Consider the following 27,238-nt stretch of genomic DNA (forward strand, 5'->3'; position numbering starts at 1 on the left):
ATACCAGTCATCTCAGAACACACACAACTGTAGCTACATGGGCTGGAACCTGATCAGGTCTCTGGCAGTGCAAAAGCTTCTGCTCCTTGTTTGCTGCTCAGGGGCCAACAAATACTGATGGATGCTCTGATACAGTTGACTCAGTCGTTTGGTGGTGGATCCTAGACAGAATAGATCTATCACATTCAATCTTAATTTAATAGTCTTAACATATTGTCAAAAAACTAGGTAGGAGCTTGGCAGAACATGAATAAAGTTTAAAACTTGGCTTTAGTCATGCTCACTATTTGGTGAGAAAATATCAAAGGTTCAAAAGTAAAAACAACACTAAAAGTCCTGGGCTTAGATCAGAACGGCTAACCTGACTGCAACCAGCCAACAGCTGTATTGATTTACATCTTATACAAGTTATCTTACTAGCAATAGGCATAGCAGCTTCTTCTACAGTTTGGTTAATTTACAATTAATAATGCTTAATTACTTTGTTATGGTAATGTGAAATGTTATCTTAGTGTAAGATGATAATTAAAAAAAATTAAGTCTCCCTCAAAGCATGTTTTGCAAGCACTGAACCCTTTTCTGTCTTCAAGTTTTTGTCTGCAGATCCTCCAGAGCTGTTTGTATTTAAATTGGAGAGTTTAGGTTTTTCACTTTCAGAGATTCGCCACCCATTAGTGTTGAGCCACTTATTTTTTTCGCAATTAATACTATACAGATTCACACACTTCATATGAATGTATTCTCCCCGTCATGATTACTCTGTATTTCTCTGATTGTATGTTCAGAATTTTGAAGTAACAATCTTTCCTCCTTAAGGTGAGCGGTCACTTCCTATGGGAGTGCCTCCCTGAATTTCATGAATCCAGCCAGGAAGTCTATATAAGGACTAACAGTTGGAGAAGTCCCAGGCACTGCTGTGGAAGGCTTTAAACTGAGAATAGTTCAAAGCTCTATCAGAAACTGTCAGGTTTTGGCTGCCTTAATTATTTTTTAATAAAAATAGACTTCCCAGTTCTAGCAGCTGAACAGTGCTGACCTACAGCATACTTCAAACTCTGGAATTTCCTATAAAATTCCTAAAATCATTCTAATTGAGGCTTGTGGTGGGGCTTGTCTCAAGGGCGGATCATGGCAGCCAGGCCCCGCTGCCCAACACGTCAGTCATTGCTGTGGTGTGGCTGATGAGCCCTGCTGCTGGCAGCAAGGAGAGTAGGCTCTGAGGGGAAGGGATTCTCCACATCCTCCTGCTCCCCATCAGTGCCAGCCGAAATCACGCAGTGAAGGACATGCGTGTCGATCCATTGTCACTCATAGTACACTGCCATGCAACTGGAGTCTTGTTGCAGGCAGCCATGAGCTGGGGACTGTAGGTTTGGTTAGGTGAGGAGGTGGTTCCAGGCAACCTTTGCCAATTCCAAACTCTTCAAAAATGAAGTTTATGAAAAGGTTGATTTAGCTTTTGTTCACCTTCTGGTTCTGAGTCAATTTAAATCCTGTGTAGGGACCGTTCTATGCAAGTTAAGACCTTTCCTTTTGCTGCACAGCTGGGCACAGCGGTGGCAGCACTGGTGTTCCCCAGCCAGCGTCACCACACCTGGGGAGACAGGAGGCCGCACCGTAGCCTCCCGCACTGCCTCCTCTCTGCTGACTTTTAATAGAAATTAAATTGGACTTCAAAAACTGTAAAGCGACGGACGTGAAACGCCCCGGTGCGTGCGGGTGCCGCGCCCTGCCCTGCCGCACCGCGCCGCCCGGCCGGGGCAGTGCCCCCGCCACGCGCACCTGGCAGGGCCGGGGGGCGGTGCTGGCGCGCGCAGCGGCCGTTAACCGTTGGGGGAGGGCGCGAGGGGGTCTCCACAGCGGCCGGGCAGGCCGCCGCCACCGCGCCGCCGGACGGAGGTAGCGCAGGTAACGGGGGCGGCCGCGATGGGCGGGCGGGGAGGGAGGGAGCAGGTCCCGGCGTGAGGCGGGGGGAAGGGAGAGCTGCCCGCGGCGGGCCGGCGCCTCGGAGAGGGTGGGAAGGCACCCCCGCGGTCAGCGCTCTGCGCCCGGCCGTCACGGGGCTCAACGCCGGCGCCGTCGGTGGGCTGGGCCTGGAGAACGGGCGGCCTCGGTCACACGGACGGGCTGAGTAGGTCATAGCCTGTGAGTGTGTGGTAGAGCGGCCCAGAGTGCGAAGTGGCCAGCCGCAGGTGCGAGGCGGTGCGGTGCGTTTCGACATTGCTGTGTGCAGGTCTGGGGAAGGTGTGCAAAACGAGTAAAGCTCGGGGGTACCGCAGGTGTGACACTAACCACGGCTCTGCACTGCGAAATGAGTGCAAAACCAGGTCTGGAAGTGATAAAACAGTGGTGGGTGGCGTTACACTGCGCCGTGTGTTTGGCATACAGGATAGAAGATGAATTTGTTATATATATATGTTTGCTATACAGGGTATCTCTGAAGAGTGATAGAGTTTTTTTGGAAAGGAGAATAATACCTCTGTTCTGGTTATAAGTTACCATTGTGCAACAGTAGATTTAAAGCACAAGAACTGTCTCTTAACAAAGTATGTGAACATGCAAGTGCCTCTTTTTTTCTGATGCTTAACTAAGGTGTGGCCTTAAATCATGCTGGCAAGTAAGGAAGCTCCACTTCCACCCCTCCTCCTCAAAAGAAATCTTTACCACAGAGCAGCTTTCTGTGGGGTACAGCATGGGCAATTACAGTGTGTGAGCCACCTGTGGTGAGTTCACACCCTTCATTACTGTGCAGTAACTTGTTTTTGTATGTGCCCGCAACCTAGTCCTGTTACGGAGAGCTCTGAATGCTGTTTAATTTCATTCCGGAAGGCTAAAGGCTTAAATTGTACACAGGTAAATGCTAGGACATTTTCCCATTGTCAGTGTGGTTTACTCCTTTGAAATTCTTTGTAACTCCTAAATGCGCCAAGAAATTTATGTCATTGTGGTGCTTATTTATTAAAAATAACTATCTTGCTTATGCTAGCAGCTGCTGTGAAAATGCAGTCTGCTGCCTTTTACATAATACGGTGTTATTCTTACATAATACTTTTTTTTATTCTTTAGTATTTGAAAACTAATATTCCATTAATGGCGATAGTTTAATTAAGTGTAGTATTTGTATATTATCGCTGATGCATAACCTGCACTTTAATGTGAAGATGATGAAAACTTGGGTTAGCACAGGTCATTTGAACCAAAGGAGATGATTGGTTTCATGTGTTGTAGAACAATGGTGCTTAGATGATTTTGCCATTTTGTAACTAACTCTGTTTGCTGCCTTATGCTGGCAGAACACGAACTCTTGTTTGTCAGTGCTCCTGTTTGATGGCATCTCATTGTTGCAGGTTTCTGTGTTACTTCCTGTTCAGCTGTGCCTGGTAGAGTGGGTTTCAGTTACGGTTGGTGGATTTGTGATTTCTCTGGATGGCTGGTGAGGGATTCTCAAAATGCAACACAATCGAGCCTGCAGTTGGTTGTCTAGGCAGCAGCTCTGAGAACCAGGAGGCAGGAACGCAAATCCTTCCACAATTTGTGGTTTTTTTTCGGTATGACAGACTTGTTTTAACCATTGTGGCAGATGAGAAGTACTGTTTATCCTGTCAAATACATAGGATCAGTCTCTTGTGTTTTGTTACCCCTGAACAGTGGTTTCGGCAAGGAGACAATCCCGGTGCCGTTATTTTTGTCAGCCTTTTAAGTGACCTACAGTAGGAGCAACAAAGTAGGAATTTGGTATTACGTAGGACACCAAGAGCAAAGATACGTTAGTTTTCAGGCAGAGGAGGGACAGGCGTGCTGCAGTAAAGCTATGCCGTGTTCAGGAGCAACCTACATGCATCACACGCAGTCAGGGACATTACTCGTGACAGAGGTCTTTCCACAATGGAGTACTGTTCAAATTTATCTCCTATCCTACACTTGGGGTTGAGACAAAGTTTAATGAATAATAAACCTACACAAATTTGGTGGTTTTCTTTTTCTGTTTTCCCTGAATGTTTTGAGATCTTTTTGCTGTCTAACAGAATGTGTGTAATTCAGCAAAACACAATCTTAAAGGCTTGCTTCTTTTTTTTTTTTTTTGAAACCAAGGAAAAGATTTGTTGTTGTCTTAATGTTTCTTTTGTTTCTGCTAGCACAGAGCACCTTAATGCTGCGGCAGCTACCATTGCTTGATTTGCTTTTTAGAAAACATACAGATTTATGTGCAGAAAACACAAACCAGTTTTGTTTGATGGTATCTTATTGGGCAGTCCAATTGTAACCAAAAGCATTTGTAGTTTCAGAGAGAGCTATTTGCAGACTTCTCTATTCTTAAAGAACCATGCTGAGTACTTCTTTCTTAGGAGATAAAGAATAAAAGGGCTTTTATGCTTTAATATATTCTCAATCTCTATTTTGGGTCCTTGTGAGGAAGATCCCCAGGTGAAAACATGGCACAAAGAAATAAACTAGCTTACAACAAACACCTGTCCTTTTAGATTGTTTACAGGAGAGTATTTATTCCAACCAGCTTCACCATTAGCTTAATGTACCAGAATTCTTCTGGTAGCAACTTCCATAGCACTGACCTGAAAGGAAGTACAGATTTTTAGTTTGGTGGGTTTTTGTTGGGTTTTTTGGGGTGGTTTTTTTGTTTTTTTTTTTTTTTTTTTTTTTTTTTTTTTTTTTTTTTTAAGCAGTATCTTCATTACTGAGCTAAAGGCTGTACCCTCTCATTTCTTCAGTTGTGTTTTGTACCCATCAAAACCACATGATGAGTTTTCAGCTAGTTATTTGGGACTAACTGGAGTCTGCCAAATCTATTAATGAAAATTCCCAAATATGCCAGCACATTTTAAATGAAAGGGGTTTGTGCCTGACTTTCCATTTGTTACACAAGAATGAATTTACAGTTTTGCAAGTCTTTTCCTATTGTCTTTCAACCTTTGCTTTCAGCTGGTTTGAGATGAAAAATATTAAGTCATAGGTCTTCTGCACATGTGAGGAGGAACAAGCACTGTGCAATTACTCGGTGGGTTTGTATTTGGTGGAGTTGGAAAATCAACACAGATGATGAAGAGGGACTGCTCCCTAAGTTCCTGAATTCATATTGTTTGGATTCTTGCTACCAAAATATCGGGAAAGAGTTGAAAGGATGTTATGTTCAGAGCCTATAGTTGTTTCAAGGGTGTCCACGGGACAGAGGATTTAGCATGAGACTCAAGGATAGCACACCGAGTACTGGCATACAGCATGCTGAGGCAAACACTATGAACTCCTCACAGACTTGACTGTTAAATAGGAAGACCTAACACTTTTAGGAAAACAACGAAAAAGCTGTTTCTGAGGCCTTCTCTTAGGTATAGCTGGGGTGCATGTCTTGCTGACATAGAGACAGTGGTGAGCTACTCTGTTAAAATATAACAATTTCAGAAGTCTGGCATCTTTCCCTGGATAATGAAATGTTCGGTTTCTCTGGATGGTAAACTGATCAATTGCTAGGTTTTTGTATGCATTTTCAAAATGCTAAAGGATGCAGTATTTCCTGGACATGAAAATGTAAAGTAGGGCGTGAGGTACACATACTGCCAACATGAATGCTGAGCAATCTTCTTCCACAATGTTTTTCTCAGAAACAAGCCTAATCCTGTTGCCTTGAAATTCTTTTATTCAGTTCCTCTACAGTTAAGCTTTATGTTCCTGTTCACAGACAACTGGATGTTTTTCTCCAAAGCATACATAGTTTTCACTTCAGTCAGACATGTCTGCTCCCCACCCCCATTTTGCAATGTAAAATTCCCACTTGCAGCATTTTTAGTAAACATGGGATAAATTGAGTATACAGAAATAGCTTCTTCTATAAAATTTCCATTAAAAAAATAACAAGTTTTTATTTACAAAGTATTTGCTACTACAAAGTAATATTTCCTATTGGTTCAAATATACTATTTGCTAATGCCAGTGTTCCTATTAGGAAAGTAAAACTTTGCATATGCATTTTTCTTTATAGCTTTGTCAGTGTTTAAAGCAAATACAATACTACCACATTCTTTTTTTATACTACTCCTAGCCATGTACGATGTGGTAGTAGAAATTAACACTATTTGATCAGGACAAAAAAAAAAAATCAGCACAGCTTAATAGCAGTCTTTCTGCAAAAAATAAAACTTCAGCTTATAATTTAAAGGTAAAGACAGGAATCTATGGAGAGTTCAAAAATGCCAGGCAAATTGTTTAAAAGATGAATGGGCAACTTGGACTTTCTGTAAGACAGAGAAGTTTAGCACAAGAAAAGAGGGAAAAATTCCTACCAAAGCGTTTGTGTGACACTTTATGCTAATGCATATTTTGGAGAAGGGGGAGAGAAAAATGAGTGGATTAAAAAAATCAATTAAAACTTCAAATCCCCTATAGTTATCACCCTCAGGAATTGGATTAGTCAGTGCTTCTCTTCTTCCCACCCATTATGTTTACAAAGGAGGTCATAAAATAGCCTTGTCCATGACAGGCCTTGGTCTTAATTTTTAATTTTATTTAAAAGTTAATGGACTTTCAAGTGGTTCCTGCATTTTAAACATAAAAAGGAAGCGTCTCTACAACTTACTTCAATGCAGAATATAGTAGATATTAAAAAGTGCTACTGTAATGGGGACAGATGGACCTGCCCTTTTCATCACATACTGCATGTTGCAGTGGCTCTATAACATTGGTTGACATCAGGGTTACCTCACTGCCAAGGGATTGATCTGTTGCCAGATCATGTAAGAAGTGCCAACAGACATGTACTGTTGTTAAAACTGTGTCTGTACTTGCTGGCTTGTTACTCCTGATGCAGAGTAGGATATGCAAATACAGAGGCTGGTGCCTTGGTCCCAGGGCATTTTTTGCAGTTAGGACCTGAGGAATGAGGGTGAATGAACTCATACCCTAGTTCTTACAGGTATGTTCAAAGTAGGATTAATTTTTCCCAGTTGGTGCTTGTGAGATGGAGTGTCATAACATCTGCATATATTTCTCTGAAGTATTTTTCATATATACAGCCTGGCTTTAGAGACAAGGGAATGTGTGATGGGTTGTGATTCAGCTGGTGTTTTCCTATGGAAATTCTAGATCCACTTAACGTCCGCATTAGCAGAACCAAATCTGCCAATTGTTAAAGTTACATTTGAGTTTTTATAAACCCACCAAAAAAAATGGAGATTGATTTTGTGGACTTAACATTTTTTGGTCAGTGTTTTTGAGGCCATTCAGAATAATTGTATGTGACCTAAAAGTGTCAATGGGAAGGGCTCTTTGGCTGCCTTGATCTTACGGGTATGCCATTGCCGCTTCATGGAAGGCACAGAACCAGATAGCGCTAGAGGTTAATTTCTGTTTCCCTCAGCCTGGATAATGCAAATAGGCTAAAACCACGCCACTGTTAAAAGACTCATTTTGTTTTGGAAAAAGCTTCTGCATAGATGAGTTTGACTTAGATCTACAACTGGATTCAAATTCTACATAGCTGTATCCTGCTATCCCACGGTGTTCATATATCTAAAGCACCTGTGCCCGGAAGGCATCAAGTATTTAAGAATGGCATTTAGAGAAGTCAGAAGATTTAAGTGGTTGCCACTTAGTCTAGCCCATACCGAATACTAAGAAGAGAGGCAAGTCTGGGCTACCGCGGAGATCCTGTATCTGCTTGGAATTATCATGGCCGTCCACAGATACTGATCCAGGTTAGCCTGCTTTTCTTTTTGAAGAAAGGAAAAATTAAGTTATTAATTTGCACCATATATTCCCTAAGTGGGAAGCCTTCTCCTGTCATTTGGATGGCTAGATCTCAGATATTTCTTGTGCCCAGTTTTGAGCAAGGATTTTTGGTGTCCTGCAGCTTAGGTGGATATTCTAAATGTTAGCTTCTTAAGTATTGTCCAAAAGATGTAAATGGGGAAAAAAACATTTTGGTTTTGGCTGATCTTTGTGTTAGGCCAGACAAGGTAGGAGTATTCAAGATGTAGAATGAATATGCACTCTCTAAACAGCTGCGATAAACAGCCTCTTCAGTTGTTGTTACTGTCAGACTGCTTTTATGAGCATTTCCTCACCTGTCAGTACCAGCTGGATTAGGTACCAGGGATGCCAACTCAAGTAAGTAGATTGGATGAGCTAGGTAGGAAGTACTTGTATGAGCAGCTCTACAGTGACTTGAAAGAATGCTTAATACTTAGCAGAGAGAATGAACAACTCAGAGTAACGCTGGTTGTGGGGATTTTTTTGGCAATATACCTGGGTCCAGGCGAATGCAGTTGCTCACAGCCTCTTAAAAACACTCACTGGGCTAAACTGTGTAACAGCTAAATAGGAAAGAGATAATCTGATCTCAGAACTTCGTTAAGTCTAAGGAACTAAGGAGAGTTTCAGGTAGTTTCACGGTGTCAGGATATGGTTATGTGAACAGCTGCCAGCAGAAAGCTAAGTATTTAGAGCTGTTAACATGTTTGCAAGGGCAGGTGAGTGATAATCTGAAGTTACAAATTACTTACTGCCTTCTAGACCTACGCAAAAATTCAAGAAGTGGCATTTTTTTAAAAAACAAAACCTCAGTAAAGAGCACAAGGGTCCTCAGCCTCTTCTTTGCTCATCAGTAACACTGCAAGAGAAACCATTTCCCAGTGCTGAAGGTTGAGATGCCTTCAGCTATAAAATATGGCAGGCCTTGGAATAACTGCCCTGCAGCATTTATTAATTTAAAATTAAGCCAGCTTGTAGTAAGCAGAAGGATGTCACCTCAAAGTATGACTGTAATTTTTAGAATAGAATTTTAGAATAGAATTTAGAATACAATTTTTAAAATCGAAAGTTTAAAAAGCTCCTGTAGTCTTTTCCCAGCTTCATTGTATCTTATTTGTTCCTGAGAGACTCTTGTGATGAAAAGATATAAATTAGGTGGGTCAGTCAAGAGATAACTTGGTTTGTTTACTATACAGTATACCCTGTGGTTACTAGCTTTGTTTTTAAATGAATCCAAAACCCAAACATCTTTCAACTCACTAAAAGGAAAGTAAGTCTTTTCAATAAACTACCTGGAATATTTTCAGCTGAAAAGAGCCAGTTAATTATAAAAATGAGCATTGCCCAGTGTTTGAGTGTGATTAAGTTTCAACCATGCTCTTGAATTAAACTGGTGGATGTGGTCAGAAGAGCGAGCACTTGACATTTAAAACCTTTAGTGTGGAATTCTAAATTCCAGCATTGTTTTATGTATGAGCTTGAGGGCTTTGTTTTTCTTAAAAAAATAAAAAATTTTTAAAAAAGGGAAAAAAAAAGGGGGGGATATTAAAATTTGATTAGGCCTTTTTACATAATGTTACTTCAGGCTGACCTAGTTGATTAGCACATGCCCTTCTGTGAGTATTCTGTATACTCAGCAATTTCCAGCTGCTCAAAAGGATTAGGAGTATTTGCAAGTTATAGTTTAAAGAATGAAACAAAACCCTTAACCAAGATGGAAATATCTACAGTGTGGCTGGTACTAGGTTTAATGAAGTTAGTTAAAATCATACCTTCAGTTAAACTAGTATAATTTGCTTTAGTCTTTACTTAAATATACATACTTCTTAGGTTAGGTGGATTATTGCCCTCAAATGCAGTGTTGAAATGAGAAGACTGGCACATTTTAATACAATTTAAAAAACCAGAATCCACAAACATATTGTCAGATTTCCACATAATAGAAAAATGCTGTATCCCACTCAGATTATTTTCATGTAGTTTGTGGTGCTGACAAGTTATTTTAAGTCAAATTTAGATTTTTTTTTTTTTTTCAAGCACCATAAAGTAAGCCCAGAAATAAAGCTGTTTATGCAATACATAAAAAAGCATTTACACACGGCATTCTATTGCTTGCAACCAAGTGCCTTCTGAATGTATAACCAAGAAATAGTGTTCCAAGATACAGAAACATGTCACTTAAACTTTACCTTAAACAGAATTTGTATTAAAATTTAAACATTAACCTTGTCCTATAAGAGATACCATCCAGTACCATTTGCTCCTTGTTTCCTATCAATCAATGTCAGGGGTATTGCACGAGATGAGAGAGGATGATAGCAACTGAATGGAAAAATGGGAGACCCAGTCTTGCTAATAACCGTTTTACTCTGGAAAGTATCCACTACTGACTTTCAAAAGAAGGGATGGCTGGCATGTTGAAGCGACTGAGCACAACTCCTGCCAATAGATTGGTGGGAGCTGTGTGGTTACTTAATATTCTCAATCCCCTTGTTACTCATCATTGCTCAGAGCTCATTTCAGATGTAACACCTGCATTTTGTGAGGTCCTGCAGTTACCTGTGGTGTTCTGGGTGGGTTAGGTGTTTTGGTGGTTTTTTTTTTTGTCAGCCAAGATCAACTGGAATGATTGAATGGCTTGCCTGAGATCATACACAAGTGACTGTGGCTGGAGAAGGCCCAAAATTCTCCTAGTTCCCAGACTTCAGTGTAACCACAAGACCGCAGTGCTATAGTTGAACTTCATCCTCAACTGGAACTTGGCACAAAGAGTCCTAAGGAAATAATTTCCTTTTGAAGTCTCTTCTAAATGTTCTAACTTGTTTTGTCCTTTGTAGTCAACTGGTTCAGGAAAAATAACTTTTAAAGTCTTGGTTCAACTGTCTAAATAAATGTTGTATGCTCCTAGATTTCTTTAGATTGCCTGTTTAAGTTGATAGCTTGAAGTCTGCCAGAAAGCAAGTAGCTGTTCAGTCTGCTGCTTTGAAGGGCATGGACATCAATGGAAGGAAGATACCACTGAAGATCTTCCTCCTATAAAGCAGAAAGCACCCTGACTGCTAATAGAACACATTCAATTTCTGGGCAGGAAGCCTTTTTTGCCAGGTTCTTATAGTTCAAAAAGTGCTGCTCTTTAGCAATTGCTTAGTGGTTTGCTGGTTTTTCTTTTTACACAGATCTTGAGTGGGAAATGTGAAGAGAGTGTAAAGTTAAATGTGTCCCTATTGTATTGCTGGAGGGGAGATAACTTTAGAAAATGTTCCCCTCTTTGAGAGTTCCTGTATCAGGTATCTTTGGTCTGCCCTCTTCAATGAAAGCTGACTGAAAGGGCAGGTTTTGACAAACCACTGGGTTTTTAAGAATAAAAACAATTATCTATTTAAATGAAATGTCATTCACGGAGCTGACAATTCCATAGTAATGTATGTGGAGTATCTGTTACCTTCTCTTATTTCAAAAGTGAGCCACTTCAGTTAAGTACACTGACTCTCTCAGCAAGAATATTATTTTTTATTTGTAAAGCTTTTCTTCATATAGAGGTAGTGTTACAGATTTGGTTGAAGTGAGGTGGTGTAAATCCCTCAATCTGCTGTTGCCTGTGAGCATGAGCACAGGACAGTCTTTAACAGTCTTGCCCAGAGAGTGAATAACGCAGTAGGCATGTAAGAATTCTTTTAGTTTGTGCATTTGCCACTTATTTGTGTAAGCCAGATAGCTCTGCTTGCTCAGGCAAGAGCTAGACCTAATTAATGGTGCCACCCAAACTGTACCGTAAATGCAGGAGTTTGACAAAAGTTTCTATCCGGATGCTTTAATTCTTATTTTAATTCTTATTATGCAGGTGTGCTTGTCTGCTCCTTGCAGTTTTACCTGTCCTCGATGTAGCTAGGCCTGTGCTAGCTCTTGTCTGACAGCCAGGTAGCTTTTTAGCTGGAGCCTCCATTTACCTTACTAGCTCAGGCTTGGTGCTTTTGGATCTGGTTGATTTCAGCGCATGTTTGTCTGTGGAAGATCACATGGACATGCCCCATGTTGTGCTAAGAGTACTGCTCACAGCAGTCCAGGGGTAACAGTTTGCTGCCATTGCTCAAGCAAGTAACAGTATGACAAGCTGCCTAATCTCATAACTAAATAACAGAGCCAACCCTGTTGAGCTCTGACAGCTAATACACTGGTACTTAGAAACAGGTCAGCTATTTACATACAGTATAAAAACTAAAAAGAAGTAACACTATTTTAACCTAATTAAAAATGGTTAACTTCAAGACTAGTTAAAATACTGGATGTTTGTTAGAACACCATGGGAGAAGTACATCTACAGTGTATTTTGCTCTGTTTCTGAAGCTTTTTTTTAAAATAAGGTCTTTATGGTTGGATGTGATGTTAACTGTAGAACACTAAGCCTCCTGTTGCAAATCTAATTTAAACAGTTGAAATGGGATTCATGTTGTGTAAGTTGAGCTACGTGTTATTTTGATACTACTATTTTCAAAGGCGCATCAAGGTGAGTGCAACAGAAGTTAATGGTAAGAAAGTCAGTCTGTCCTAATCCAAGCTGACTAGAATGCAAAACAAGAAATGATGTATTGTTGAAATTTAATTTTTTCCTAAGAACTTCAACATTCAACTTTAAAAGCTATGTGACATGCCCACCCTGAATTTGAAAACACTGCCTTGAAAACATGCTGCCTGAGATCCTCTTTATAAAAACAAATACGTGCTATAAAATCAAAGGGACTATAAAGTTAGAACAGTAAAGGAGAAGCTCTACAGGATACACTATAATCTAGAAATACAATTCTTAAACTTCTTTTCCTTGAAAAAAGCTGGTGCAGAGAATACTGCTGTTTTTATCCTGACTGTTTAATAATGGCTAAGAATAATCACTTATAATAAATTAGGTCTGCAGTATAAATGAACATATGAACCTTTCAAAAGAGACATACTAATGTTACTTTTAGAGTATCTAAAATGGATTTAAACTATTTCAAGATTCATTTTATCGCAATTTATATTACTTTAGGAATCTTCTATACAGCAAGTTGAACAGAAAAAAGCAAACATTCTAACAGCCCCCTTTCCCTAGAACAGTTTTCATATAAGATAGTTTTAAATAACTATTTCAGCACATTCTTGTGTGCTCTCGTTCCCCCTTTTCCTAAAGGCAGCACAGCCAAGAGGCAATGCGAGAACTGGCATTTGTTGACTGACTCTGTTTTCTTCTCCATCTGGTAAAGATAAGAGGAAGACAGAGACTTGAGAATGTCCCAAAATGGAAAACGTGAATTTGCCGTTTACTTTGCCAAATCTCCAGGAGACTTTGTTCTTTTCCTTGGTTATAGTTGATAAACCCCACATCACTCTTTGTCTGCATGTCACTGTGTTCGGGTACAAAAAGTTTTCGATTTCAGCTGTGGATGAAACTTCAGTGAAATCCAAACAGGAGCTCCCATTAGGAATATTTCAGCAGTATTTTGTATATTCCATTTTCTACTGTCCTTATTCTGGGGAGGAAGAATCCTCATCTTCATCCTCTTCATCCTCATCATTGAATGAGCATGGAGTTTCTCCCCGTGATTCTGAGTAGCGTGATGTTGCACTGCTGGACTGTTGACTGGTCGGGGCAAAAAACTGCCCAGTTGCTAAGGCCACTTCAGCATCCAAACACAACCCTGGATTCTCACTATTAAAACAACAGAAATGGTGAAGTTTAGAAGATCTGAAAACTTCATTTTCAGATGAAGTTTTAAGCTTTCTTTTTGGTCTCAGCTTTTCCTTTAGTTAAAGAAATGCTACCAATGAGGAAAAATCCCAAAGCTTTACAATAAACACATCTAATACTTATGAAAACTGCTAAAATATCAGAAAGTCACATAAAAAAAGATTGTTGGGTGGTTTGGTGGTTTTTTTTGGTTTGATGTTCTTTTTCTATAACCAACTAGTAGATTTGCTCAAACTGAACAAAGCTTAAAAAAAAAAAAAATTCTCACAGTTTTTTTCAATACAGAGAAATGTTTGAAATATGAAATTAAACTGTTAAATGCCATGAGGAAGAACCTGTTTCAGAATGATCCCTCTTTCTGTTTTTTAAGGTACAGGTAACCTCCAAGCAAAGCACAGTTGTTGAGGTGTTTTTGCATTGGGTATTTGTTGGTGCTGGTGGTGTTTTTTGCTTGGTTTTTAATTTAAAATTATGGTTAGACTGTGTGGACTAAACTTCTTTCATGACAGCTTAAGGAGTAGTGCATTTAGACACCAAACATCCTCCTGCGTTCTTCAGAAGTATTATCAGGCTTTGTTCCACATGTAATTAACTATTTGTAGTCCATGCCCAGGCAGGTATTTAAGGTTAATCAGGAGAACTCTGTCCTTATAATAAGGGCTTGAAAGTGATTCTATTCTTTTGAAACATAGATACAAAATAGCTAATACGTTCAAAATTCAAAACATGTTCATTTGACCTTTCAAATGTAATTATAAGGGAAGACAGAATAAAACTGATTTACAATCAAAAATCAACCATACAGAAAACATTTCATTACCTGCATATAAATGATATCAAATAGTGAGGTTACTGAAGTGTATCACAAGCATATACCACTATCTTTGACTTAAAATTATTTTATTTACCTTGATTTAGCATCAGAAGTGCCTCCTGCTACCTCTAAATGTGAACCTGCTTGTGCTGAACTTGAAAGTAACCCTTGGTTTATCCATGAAAATCCTGATGACATATCTAGAAGAAAAGTATCATTTTATTTATGATAGTTGCTTGAAGTTTTTCTTCCTTTTACAATCTTAAACTTCACATTCTCTTTGCAGTTAAGATTCCTTAGTTTAGTTCAGAAGAGAAGGTACCAGTAACTTGAGTTCATTTTATATGTAGATGTGTCCTGTTTAATCAAGATGAAATTATAAATCTGTACATACACCCCCCAGTGTTTGTGGATGCACTCAAGCCTTGCACTCCTTCACACTCAAAACTGTTATTTCTGTGAAACTCTCCCCTCTGCCTGAAGAGGGTTCACACTGCAGATGACCCTGGCCAGTAGCTGTATGCAGTCACGGGTACCTGAAATAGTGTTTTGGAGGTTGTACAGATTGATCTATGCCCCAAGAGCTCTAAGTGCCTTTGCTGTTGTGCTTGGAGAAGGTGTAAATGGAACTGTACTTGTCAGGATTGGAGATACTGCAGTGAAGCCATCATCAAGGCAGTACGCATTTCAGTCACGTGTGTTCTGATGGCCAAAGGCAGTTTCATCTTGGTGGTCTCACAGCTGGCTGTAATGCAGCCTCCTAATTTGTTCTGAGGGATTAGCTGTGGACGTGAACAGACCACGTCAGAGATCTTGTGCCAAGAATATAAAAGAGAGATCCTGTTGTATACTGCATGTGTGAGTGCAAGTCTCCTCCCCAGGGAAAGGAAATTTTAGGATTAAAATGGTCTTGCAGTACTGCTGAATTCCTTGAGGTAGTTTGTTGGAAGCCCTCTGAGGCACATGAGCTGGTTACAACCCTCATAGAACCTGTTTTCAAATTCTCTAACAAGTAATGCCAGTCACTTTTTTCCAGTTTCACACATTTCTGCTATTATAATCAGCAAACCAAGTCCATTGACCCAATTACACATACAGGATTTTTTTGGGGGGGGAGGGGGGTGGGGTGTATGTGGTTTTAGCTTGTTTCTTAGATAAGATGTTTTTACTGACCTACCCAAATTCCATCTCAACACAAAGTTCAAATTAAAATGAATTATCAGGACTGTCTAGTTCTCCATGGTGCCTGCATGTGGTTCCAGCTGGATGCATTAAACCAGGAGTTACTGTCCTTACTGTTAATTGCTATGCCTAACCAAACCTCTGTTCTGTACAGTACAAAGGCAGTAAAAATCAGATCGCACTATTCATATTTTACCTAGAATTGTTTTGTAATAGCAGGTAAAAGGAATAACTAAATGTGTTTGTTACATATGCTTTCTTGTTTGTCTGTGTTCTTGTTAAGCTTTGGCTCCTTGAGATTTGCCAGTGTACGGCCTAGCATGGGACTGTTTTAAGGACATTGTCACAGCCACAGAAATTGGCTCACCATCCACTGGGATCGACATGCTGCCTTGTTTTGTGCTGTGTACACCTGTTAGCAGTGCGGAATTTAAATGCCATGGTACAAGGCAAGGCTAGCAAGGTTGATGTTCCTGCCAACAGCCTTTGGGACATGACAGAAAACATTAAGTGGCAGCTTTAGGGTGATCTCTGAGGATGGGCTAGATGAGAATAGTTAAACATGGACAGAGCTGGATGGCTTTCATTAAGATTGCCATAAATGCAGGTTTGTTTTTACAGAGAACACGTTCTGACAGTCTCGTCAGGAGGAGGCTGAACCATTTAGAATGACTGCATTTGTATTTAAATTAATAAAGTGGATTAGAGATGTATCACAGGGTTGTTTCCTGGTCTTTTGAAGGGATGTATCTGTGTGTACATGTTGAATATTCCAGGAGAAAAACAAGTTGCTGCTAGTAATCTTGCATTTTATTAACGTTTTGGGATAATAGCTAGTTAGGTTCTTTATGAAGAGCAAGGTGAAGGAAAGTATGGATTTTACATATAAGGCAGAAAGAAGGTTCATAGATGCCTATCCCTGCCTTGTACTTTCATTGCCCTCTAATTCTGTTTTCCAGTGGGCTCTGGGGAGCCAGGGAAAAGAAGTTTGAAAGTTTAAGAAGTCATTTGCTGTCTGGAGAGGACTGTTAAAATAGAAGTCTGCCTACAATGAAAAGACTTATTACTTCTAGCAGAACAGATAAATTACTAATAGCTACAGCTGTGAACCAGGGAAAGCAGCTTGGAAAAACCTTTCCAAGTTGGTACAGGCCAGTCTAAGAGTGGCACCCTTATTATGAACACACATATCTCGCAGCAGATATCCTTGGCAGAAATTTGTGCTTTACATGAGAAGGCTCTAAAGGAACACCATCAATAGCCTTAGTAATTAATGCAAAAGTGCTGCATAGGATTACTCTTGATGGTGAACAAGCTCATTCATTCAGTGGTACTTTTATGTCTTCAATTCCAACTCCAGCCCATTGCCAGTCAAGGCTTGTTATGCGAGTAAATAGTAAAGCATTTCTTCGTGCAGGGGAGAATAAAAGAGGTGGTGTAATCTAGAGGTCCTAAACTGTACCACTTTCTCTGCTCACCGCCTTAGTGGGATATGTACAAGTGAGGGGTTGCTACTACAACTATAAGTGCCTCAGAATTTTTATTTCCTACCTTTTTTTTATCTGAAGTCTCATTTCTAGGAGTCAGGACTCAGCTGACTAACACCAGACCTGAACTTGCAGTAAATACCTGTAGTATATGCATGGCTTAAAAGGCACAGGATGGTTCTCTGGATATGGTTCTACAAGAGTTTATGCTTGTCTCAATCGGTGGCATATTTCAGCTCATCCAGCAATCTCAATCCCTTTTTACTTGAAGTGTTCTGGTGTGAGCCCTTAGCTAGTCAGTTCAACGTGCTGCATTGTCAGAAAGGTCTCTGCCAGATAAAGAGCCTACAGTTCACTACCCTGAACCAGCTCATAAAGAGGACAGAGGAAAGTAACTGTCAAAATTAAGAAATGGGTGGGAATGTGCAATTAGGAATGTGCCCCTGGGGTGCCATCTTAAGCTGGTGCAAGTATCATATTAGAAGTAACACTGCTGCTTCCACAGTAAGAAGGTTGTAGTGCAATCTGCTTTATGTCCATCACTTTTTCTGGATTACCTACTTAGCTCATCAAGCATATCAAATTAGGGCACTTGAAGAATGATCTTCCTGACAAGAGAACAGACTAAAAGGCCTTGATACATCAGTTCAGCAGTTCCAAACAAATTATTTGGCATGTTTAATGTGACTAGAAGTTACTTTTTTCTTTTAAAGCTGAGATGGTCCAAATTTTTTTGTCAATTTAAAATTTCTTTCATTTTACTAGTTGAGACTTGGATTCTTCCAACTGCTTCCCTAGTCCTATTAGCAAGAATTACAGGACAAACTATTGTTAGAGTTTAGAAGTCAGTAATTATCTGAGGGGGGAAAAAAAAAGATGATGAGGCTAAGGTCAAACTAACATTGTATGGGAAATGACTTGCCTGCTTACATGTACTAGAACAGGACTGGTTTCTACAACAGTTGAGTCCATGGATTCAGCTCGTGTGGGAGAACTTTAATCTTGACTGAAATAAATTTACTCTGTGAGTAAGTAAGAGACCTTGATTTGCATTTCTTATATAGCACTAATTGAAGCCAAGGTACTGAACAGTGCCATCATGAGAGCTACGGAGGTAACCACGAAGTCTAGAAACCAGCAATGAGCCTTCTGTTTCACTGTCCTTGCAGTGTAAGAAACAACATCCGAAGACTGTGAAGGTTAAAATGGGAAGCTAGACTTAACCGAAAATTCACAATTGGGCAAATGCTGGGGTTTCAAGTACTGCGCAAAACATTTAAATCAGTTTCCCTTATGTTACTGCCATTAGAAACCTGTACTACACAATTCATACTCTTATTAGATACAGATTTGTGCAATTAAGTAGCAAGCAACAGATAGAAGAAACCTTTAAAAATTAATATACTCTAGTAACACTTCTGGACTAATGTTTTCACAGGCTGAAACAGCTGAAGGTAACTCATGTCTGAAGAGTACTTTACTTGCCTCAGTGCATTTTAAGTAAAACATAAAATCAGTACATTTCTAAAGATCAGGTTTCTGGCTACTGGTCTGCTACTAGAGAAATAATCACAATGTTCTTAAAGAACAGGCAATCTTCAAATCTTTTCTGGTTAGTTTCTTTGAAACAGAGCACTATTTGTTTCTCACTTGCACAGGAACATCATGGTTGTTTTGCCTTTAGTGCTTTCAATAAAAACCCCACCAGCAGTACATTAGTGTGACTAAATTTTTTCAAAACAAACTAAAATGACCTACTAAGCACTAGTTTAGACATTGGTTTCTCACTTTAATCATTAAAAGCTGGCTTTATTCAGTATATAGTGTAATGACACAGGGTTTTTTGCAAATGTTAAGCAACCCTGTTCTCTGAAGGGAAATTAGTCCAGGTTTAAAATGGAACAGAAATTTTAGTTTGCTCCTTGATACACAGGAGCAGTTAAGTAACCAGAACACTGCAACACTATTAAAAGATGTGGGTTCTGCTCCTTTCCCCTTTTTTCACATTGGTGGTAAATGCGGTAAGTAATTTTTAGTTGAATGAGCCTGCAAGGAACAAATTAAGATTTCTTTCAACTTCTCATTTTGGCGTCAGTGCAGCCTTATAAAGACTGGGGGGGAAGCAGTTTAAAAATTGACTGAAATTAAAAAATGAAATCTTAGTTTTGAAACCCACAGCACAAGGGGACCAGGAAAACACAAACAAGCATTGATAAATATAAGCACATTTGATGTAGTTTGAAATGTTAAGCCATTTAAAATGTATTGATCTTAGTGAATATAACAGAGTTATATATCCAGCAGTGTTTTCACATCATAAATTTTAAGCAGCTGTTTAATTCTTAATTCTCTAACATAGTAAAATCAAGGACACACAAACCCACATGTTTTTTCCTGCCTACTTAACTAGATTTTCCTTAGCAAAACAAGGAAATTAATAATACAAAGCCTGCATTTTAAATGATCCTGACAGGAGGGTTAAGTGTTGGCAACAGAAGGGAATCAACTTTACTAAAGTTAAAAAAAAAAAAAAAAAAAAAAAGTCAAATGTTTGAAGTGTCCAGCCTGGCTGTATGAAAGATATACTATACTACTACTGTAGTTTAATCAAGACTAAAGCCTCGTTAGTAGAGAAGTCGGGGCAATAGCTTTGCTTCCCCCTTCCTCAAAAATGAAGGTGTGTATACAGTTAATTGCTTGGGTAACACTTCACTTACAGATGAAGTCCCTCCAGAAACTTGAGAAAATGTTAATTCACACTGGCCTACGTTTAAGCTTTGGGCAGAGCAAGAACGCAGTCTGACAGTAACTAAAGGAGTGATTACAAATTTTAGCAGCTCTAGTCCAACAGTTCAAGATTTGAGTCTACTTAAGTGTGACCTGTTCAAACAGTGTGACCAGGGGAGGTAAAAGGCTCTGCGTGAGACTCCTGTCCTGGAACTCTGGAGCCTTTTGCTTTATTTAGAGCAGCTCAGTTCTCAGGTGGCACCTGCTGGCCTGGCAGTCACTTACAGATTACACTCACCCACTTTAAGATGCTCTTTTTCTTTCCTTTTCCTCCTCAACTTTGGAGGAGCTGCCTTCCAGTCTGCTCCTCCATTCATCCAGGGTTATTACAAATTAATATTAATCCATGAAGATCAGTTCTTGGTGTCAGTTCAGCTATTTAAGAAATAATTTCTTCATAATGCAGCTCACTCAGAAGTTTGTTGTTATAGATCAGTGTGAATTAAATTTACAGGACAACTATGATAAACCTTCCAAAATGACCTGTAAAAGAACTGGTTTCTGTACCAGCCCTACTAGCTCCCACAAAACTTCAACTGTTACGTACCTATGTGGGTTAATATCATTAAATTTGCTTCAGTTAACTAACATTATGAATTTGATCAGGAATGTAAAAGTCTCATCTATACCTTACCTGTGATGTAGCCTTCTAAAGCTTTGGGCACCAGTGATTTTGCAGTTCTTAGGTCCTCAGCTGAGCATTTGCCTGCCTCGAGCCCAAAGGACATTCCCATTCTCTTCAGGACCTCACTGTCATCATGAATCTCAAAAGTGTTATCGAAATTAAAGAGGTATTCAAATCTGCATGTGAAAAGTCAAAGTGAGATGGGTTGAAAAGAGCACAGCTATGTGGGTTTTGCCTGATCTTCCTGCACTGAGGTAAGCATCCCGATCCTTCATTATCTGCTAAAGGGTCCTTAAGGGGGAAAAAAAAACAAAAAAAGCGCAGCAAATGCTTTTTCTCTTCCACCTCTGTGGCTGGTGTGCCTATGGGGTGTGAAATGGCACTTTGTCCATTAAAGTAACTTTACCACTGCAGGAAGAAAGTCTGAAATTTTCTACCTCATTAAACAGATTCAAAGGGGAAGAGGGAGGCCTTATTAAACATGAACCTTCACTTGTACTAAATCCAGTATTTTTAAAGGTCATCTGCAGCCCTGTCACCAAAATAACTATTTTGTTTTTGCTTCTTGTACATTTCACTTTCTGTTCTAATGTGCAACACTCCTCCTGTGAAGTGACCTATTTACCTTGGTCTAGTTTTGCTTTTTTGGATGCATTTGGATGCAGCTAGCAAAGCAGTCTGTTCAAAGTCCTTTATGTTCACAACCTACCATTTCTGCTGCAGGACTCTCAGAATGCTTTTCATTGCATATAGAAGTGAAAATACTGATTTAAACTTAAGATAGCTTTAAGAAAAGTGGAGGCACCTATGGTGACTGGCCTTATGCTCTGATCACAGGCTATTAAATGCCCGGACAGCCCCGGTGCAAGAATTACAATATATGCTGGCTCCCAGTGCCTTGTTTTCTGCTGACAAAACCTTTATCCCTGGAAAAGCAACCCATCTGTGAGAGACAGTCTTTAAAAGATAACTCACTGGTGGGTCTTCTATTGGCTCTCCAAGCTCAGGGCACATGTGGATTTTCTTTCTTTTTTTTTTTTTTTTTTTTTCCCTTAGTTTTAAGAAATACTCATTTTCTTGGATCCAGTAAGTTTGGAAAGGTTTCATCTTTTGGACTTAGGCACAACATTTTCACCTAGTAATCTACATGTTTGGAACTAGGTGTAACTGTCAGTTACAGGCATCACCTCTTTTGTGACTTATACAGTATTACTTGTAAAACCTACTGTTTATGCACCTGTACTTATTTAGGCATAACCACATTAAAAGGGAAAATAAGATGTGTCACTGTACCTTTAATTGGTACAATTACATTCCTGCTACCTGGACTGGTGCACCTAAACTCAGGTAACTGTGTTTACATAAACGGCATGGGAGCCAGTGTCATACCAAGTTACTACCGGCAAGCTATGCAGTAACTAAGTTATAACTGAATTCAGCTTTTATGGTACAGGATTAAAGAGGGTATTTACTGATAGCTCTGGATTTCTCCTCCCAGGTGGTGTGGTCAAATACCAGATGTTAGAAAGGAGCCAAACTCCTTTCCACCCCCCCTCAAGTTTCCAAACAAAGAAACTTACAGTAGTATTTCCCCAGTATAGTCTCCAGCAACCTGCAGCCTCTGACACAGGAAGCTGCTGCGCTTCCCTCTACCTCTGCTGTTAACAGCTATTTAAGGATTTTCTGTCAGGGACTTGATGTGACCCCTTTTAGAACTTACAGAAACTTTTGGCATGAGCAACATCAAATGCTATGATTTTCAGAGACTGACTGTTACAAAACCACTGATATTCCTTATGTCTATAAACTGTCACCTGGTATCTGCTCTTGTCTCAACTTTAATAAGCAACTGTTTCCAGCTGTTCTCTGTGCACATGCTCCATGTCATCCATGATTTTACCTACACCTGTGAATCCACTGTCCTCTCTTTTTCTAGGCCACAGAGTCCATCTGTTCCTTCTGTGTAAGCCTTTTTGTACCCTTTTTAATTCCTGCTGCCCTCCTGTGTCTCTCTCCTGGTTATGCTACACTTTTTTCAAGAACAAGAGAGGATATAGTATTCCAGATATAAAAAAGCACTACACACATCTAGTTTTACATTGTATTCCTTACTGGTTTTGCTAATAATTCCCAGTATTGTTTTGGCTGTTCTTGAGAAATTCATTTTTCTTCTCACAGAATGATCTACTGGGCTGCCATCTTGCAATTCAGTGCTAAAAGATCACTCCAGAGGCCAATGCTGTGTATATGAATTTTGGGTACAGTTCCTGTCCCTTCCCATGGTTAAGTGCAAATTTGATCAACAGTTAATTTAATCTGGAGTTTCTGCTCTTGCAGGCAATTCTTTCTCTAAGGGTACAAGAGCCTACTTCCTACATGTTTACTTTCATGGATAATATTGTATATCCAATGGCAAAATTTTCTGCATTCCCCATTAAAAGAGACATGTTCTAATTTTCAACATTTGTGATAGCTCTGTTATGTCTGAATGCTTGTTTAAAACTAGGCGTTCTGGTTTTTTTTTATTTTTTCCTTTTTCCCAAGACCTACAGCATTTATATAGAGGCACCGTATACGCTAAATGCATTTTTGCTCTTTAAATGGGACTTACTTCTTCAGGTGCCTCATCTTTTCAATATAATTTTTACCTACTTTTTTGTCTTCAGACTCTGTTTTTCTTGACACCAGCTTCAGAAATGCCATTCCCAGTATGCTGCTTGGCACCGGGCTGCCTTCTCTAACTCTAAACAAAACTTGCCCAGTAACCTGTTTGTTTTGCATGTGAGAAATTTCATCCCGTTTTGGCTATATCAAGCCTGTTCTTGCCTAGGAAAAAACCTTAGGAGACAAAACCCTGTGTTCTTCATAATGCTAAATTCCCTTTATATGTACCATTTTTCCAAGCAATTATATTCTTCTAGATGATCCTCTGTAAATACAGTTTTGAGAAGCAAATGCTGAGAGATTATCTGTTCATTGGACTTTCTAACATCACCTGCTGTGGCATTATAAATATAAACCATCCAGTGTTGATAACATATACAAATGTTATTTGGGAGAAGGAATGGAAGCCCTTTAAGCAGTGGATTATTAACTGACCTTGAAGGGCAGGCACTCAAGCTGACCAGTACTGGGGTTAGGCAGCACAAATACTCTCTAATAAACTACAGAATTTGAATTCTCCAAACTAAGTGCCCACTTTTGCCAACTGCCTTATTTAGCAGATCAATGTAACAGTGCTTTAAACACTAGCAGTTTCTGCCACTGTTTATCTACACACTGCTGCTGCCACTAATCAGTTGCACAAACAACAACCACAGTGGAAAGCTTGTTTAATTTGGGTTCTACACTTAATGATCTCCAGATGACGGTAGTATTGAAGCTGGGTTATATAAACTGAAGTATCAACAGCTTAAATCATTTTGGTATGTTCATTCTTAGTAGTAGTGTTTTCTTACAGTTTGAGAGTGGAGGAGCTTTTTACCCTTCTCTAGATCCCAAATTCCAGGTTAATCTCTGACAGCTTTAAATCAGCAGTTCTGAAGTTTCAGTATGAAACTGTTCAACTTTTTAACTACCTCAAACCTAAATGGAAAGCACTGTTTAAAGTGCAGTAAGAACTGCATAGTATGCTGATAAAATAAGGGTATAGTCAAGCTAAATCAGTATAGATTCTAAAATTCCCAACTTGAACTGCAGGGCAGATGGAAGTATTCCTAAAGTTTTGTGACAGAATGTATTGGACTTCAGCCGAATTTTCTACAAAAATTCAACTTTTAATAGTATTGCTTTTGCACATTGGGGCTTGGGTTACTAGACACTGTCTATTTTGCCATATGTTAATGGCATTCAAGTTCAATACAGGATTTGAATAGCAGCGAGTGAAGTCTGTAATCTACAGTATTAAGGCAGAGCCTTAATTTTGCAGCTAATTAATTTTTCAAAATGTTTTTGGCTAATAAACTGTGATCTGATTAACAGCATAACAGTACCTCATACTGCCAGCTATATTTTCATGGGATGAAGAGGATAAGCATCCAGACGTACGTAAGTGGAAGATTTTCAGATTAATGAGTGCAACTCTATCAGTTTGCTTACAAAGGCAGTATTTCAAATTTCTATATTATATCCTTCCTTTTCTATTTTCCTTCAAAGAGCCAGCTACAACCTTTCCCCTATTAAAAGACACTTTCAAAGTTATTACTATCACCTCTAGGATTTTACTTTTGTGTTACATGGATCACCTTGTGTTTCTGACTAAATACATTTATGGCACATCAGGAATATGAATTCAGAAGCACTACCACATACTACTGCTGTCCTAGCAGAGAATTCCATTCAGTTATTTCTCTGTGCAATGAATGCTCTTTGAAATGTCACTCTGAAGTGCCTTTTGAAACAGTGAAAGCCAGCCTGTTTTAACTAGTGCTTGTAAAGCAATGTTGCTACACTTCCTACATTTTTTATATAATATATAATACACAATATATAAAACAATATATATAATAGTTTGCTAGAAGTAATTTAAATTTGCTATTGTCACTTCAGGGGGGTGTTTTGTTTTAGGTTTTTTGTTGTTGGTTTTGGTTTGTTTTTATATATATATAAAATATATATGTGTATATATTATAGATGCAATACATGTATTATATATATCATATATATAATATATAATGTATATGTCCATTATAATATAAAAACCCATATATATGGGTTTTTATATATATAAATTTATATATAAACCACATATGTATGGTTTGGTTTTATATATATAATTATATGTAAATTACATTATATATATGTATATGATATATATAAAATAGATATGATAATATATATACACATATATAAAAACAAACCATATATGGTTTATATTTAATATGATATATGATATTAAATATGTAATATACTAAGATATATAATTATACATAATATATTAATAATATATACTATATATTGTATATAATAGAAATACAATATATTAATATATGTAATATGTATATATGTAATGTTTTATATATAATACAATATTATACATTTTCTATATGATATATAATATTGTATAATTATATATTAATATACACTCATAGTAATACTATATATTAATGTTATATAATTAACATATCTTATGTATCACATAATTCATATTATATATAACCTTAATATAAAACATAATTATATATAAGGATATATTAATATATCATATTAGTATATATAATCATGTAATATAATACATATTATATATCATGTATTATATTATATATACTATGTGACATAATATATATACATATATATACACATTTTTTATATATATATAAAAGCAAAACACCCCCCTGAAGTGACAATAGCAAACTTAAATTACATCTAGTAAACTAGAAGAAGTTCTCTCATTTGTTCAAATAAAAATTCCATTCACAAAGAAGTTTTAAAAATTGATTCTGTAAATACTCACTTATCACTTGATATGCTGCAGTCTATAACTGTTCTTTTGCTAGTGTTGACTATTAAGAAAGGCAGCTGTATAGTGGAGTTCAAAGCTGGAGGGCCTTGATTTCGTTGTTCATTTTGCTGATTTCTTTGTACCAAGTTTTTGAATGCTATTTGCTGTAAAAAGAAAGAAAAAATGATCACTGACAACAGAAGAGCAGACATCAGTGTGGAACCTCACAAGCTCTTATTTACCAACTCCCAATGCCTCCAGTAATTTTCTGTCAAACGGTAAGTTGTAGCCTGACTCCCCTCTCTGCACTAGTGCAGCTCACCAGGAACAAAAGTTAAACATTAGTTTCTCACACAACTCCTAATGGCTATCTGCCCGTCACGGTCCCTGGAGGAGAAAGAAGAAAGGAGCAATAATAAAGCTTGGTGAAGAATGGTTCCCCATTCCTTTTGAAAAGGCACTGGAGGCACTGTTACATTATATGCACAACTACCTCACACTAGGAGCTACTTACACTGGGGGGGGGGGGAGGGGGAGTTAACAGAAATGACAGTGTTTCCCACTTCCCAGGACCTGTATTCTCCTCCCCTTCTCATCCATCAGCCTCTTTTCTCTCTCAGAAGTTCTGAAATTCTCCTCTAGAAGTTTTTAAACAGGTGCTCTTCATGACACCACTCCCTCACTATGAGCTATTATCCCTGACTGCATATGTCTGAAAGTGTGTGGGTTTGGGAAATGTTATTTGAGGGAGTGGAAGTCAGTGTACTTACCCAATTTAAGGCACTAAGGGGAAGATGGACAGATGGAATCCCAAAGCACTTGTAAACCATTTGACAATGAACATAATCAAGGAAGTAATGACAGTTGTAGACAGTAAAGGAGTCCAACTCCGTCATTTTCAGACTAATAGTTAAGAGAGTCTGAGTTGCCTTACTGTCACCAGGATAATGTTATTTTACTGTTACAGAAGCTGCTACGTTATTAGGTCAGACAGATAGAATTGTGCCTGAAGCAGGGAAGCAGTTTTTGGTGATGAAAAAAGAAACAGTAGCTATTTAAAAGTTTCAGTATATAGCTAATTACATGAAAATTGTATCAATATAGTTGCACCAGGAAAAAAATAGCCTTATTGCCCATAACCTCATTAAAAAGCCCAAATACATTAAATTACGGAAAGTCTGCACAGACCAAAACTCTTGAGAATGCTTGTAATTGTATTTAGAAAATGTTACTTTATAAGCAAAGATGCATTTGAAATAAATTTCTGCAATCGAAGCCAAAATCTAAGTCATCTCAAGGGTGCACGTCGGGAGATAAGAGTTGGATTTCCCGGCCTTCCACTCTAAAGATCCAGAAGTGTCTGTCTGTCTCCTCCAAAACAACTCTCTACTCATTTACACAAATTCAGTTGTAAATTTCGTTG

The 27,238-nt window shown here is 38.6% G+C and overlaps 1 protein-coding gene across 5 annotated transcripts in view; it reads right to left on the reverse strand.

The window, feature by feature from the left end:
* Positions 1–5,632: 5,632 nt before the first annotated feature.
* TFDP2 (transcription factor Dp-2) overlaps positions 5,633–27,238 on the reverse strand; it is a 65,940-nt gene continuing 44,334 nt past the window's right edge. For all 5 annotated transcript variants that reach the window (XM_030494498.1, XM_030494497.1, XM_030494493.1 and 2 more), the window contains 4 exons: positions 25,828–25,979; positions 20,385–20,551; positions 14,389–14,494; positions 5,633–13,441 (listed from right to left, as the gene is read on the reverse strand). In XM_030494498.1, the coding sequence (XP_030350358.1) occupies positions 13,258–13,441; positions 14,389–14,494; positions 20,385–20,551; positions 25,828–25,979 (609 nt within the window). In that variant the 3' untranslated portion in view covers positions 5,633–13,257. The remainder of the gene's footprint in view (positions 13,442–14,388; positions 14,495–20,384; positions 20,552–25,827; positions 25,980–27,238) is intronic.

This window comes from Strigops habroptila, chromosome 8 (genome assembly GCF_004027225.2).
Source record: "Strigops habroptila isolate Jane chromosome 8, bStrHab1.2.pri, whole genome shotgun sequence".
Classification (NCBI taxonomy): Eukaryota; Metazoa; Chordata; class Aves; order Psittaciformes; family Psittacidae; genus Strigops; species Strigops habroptila.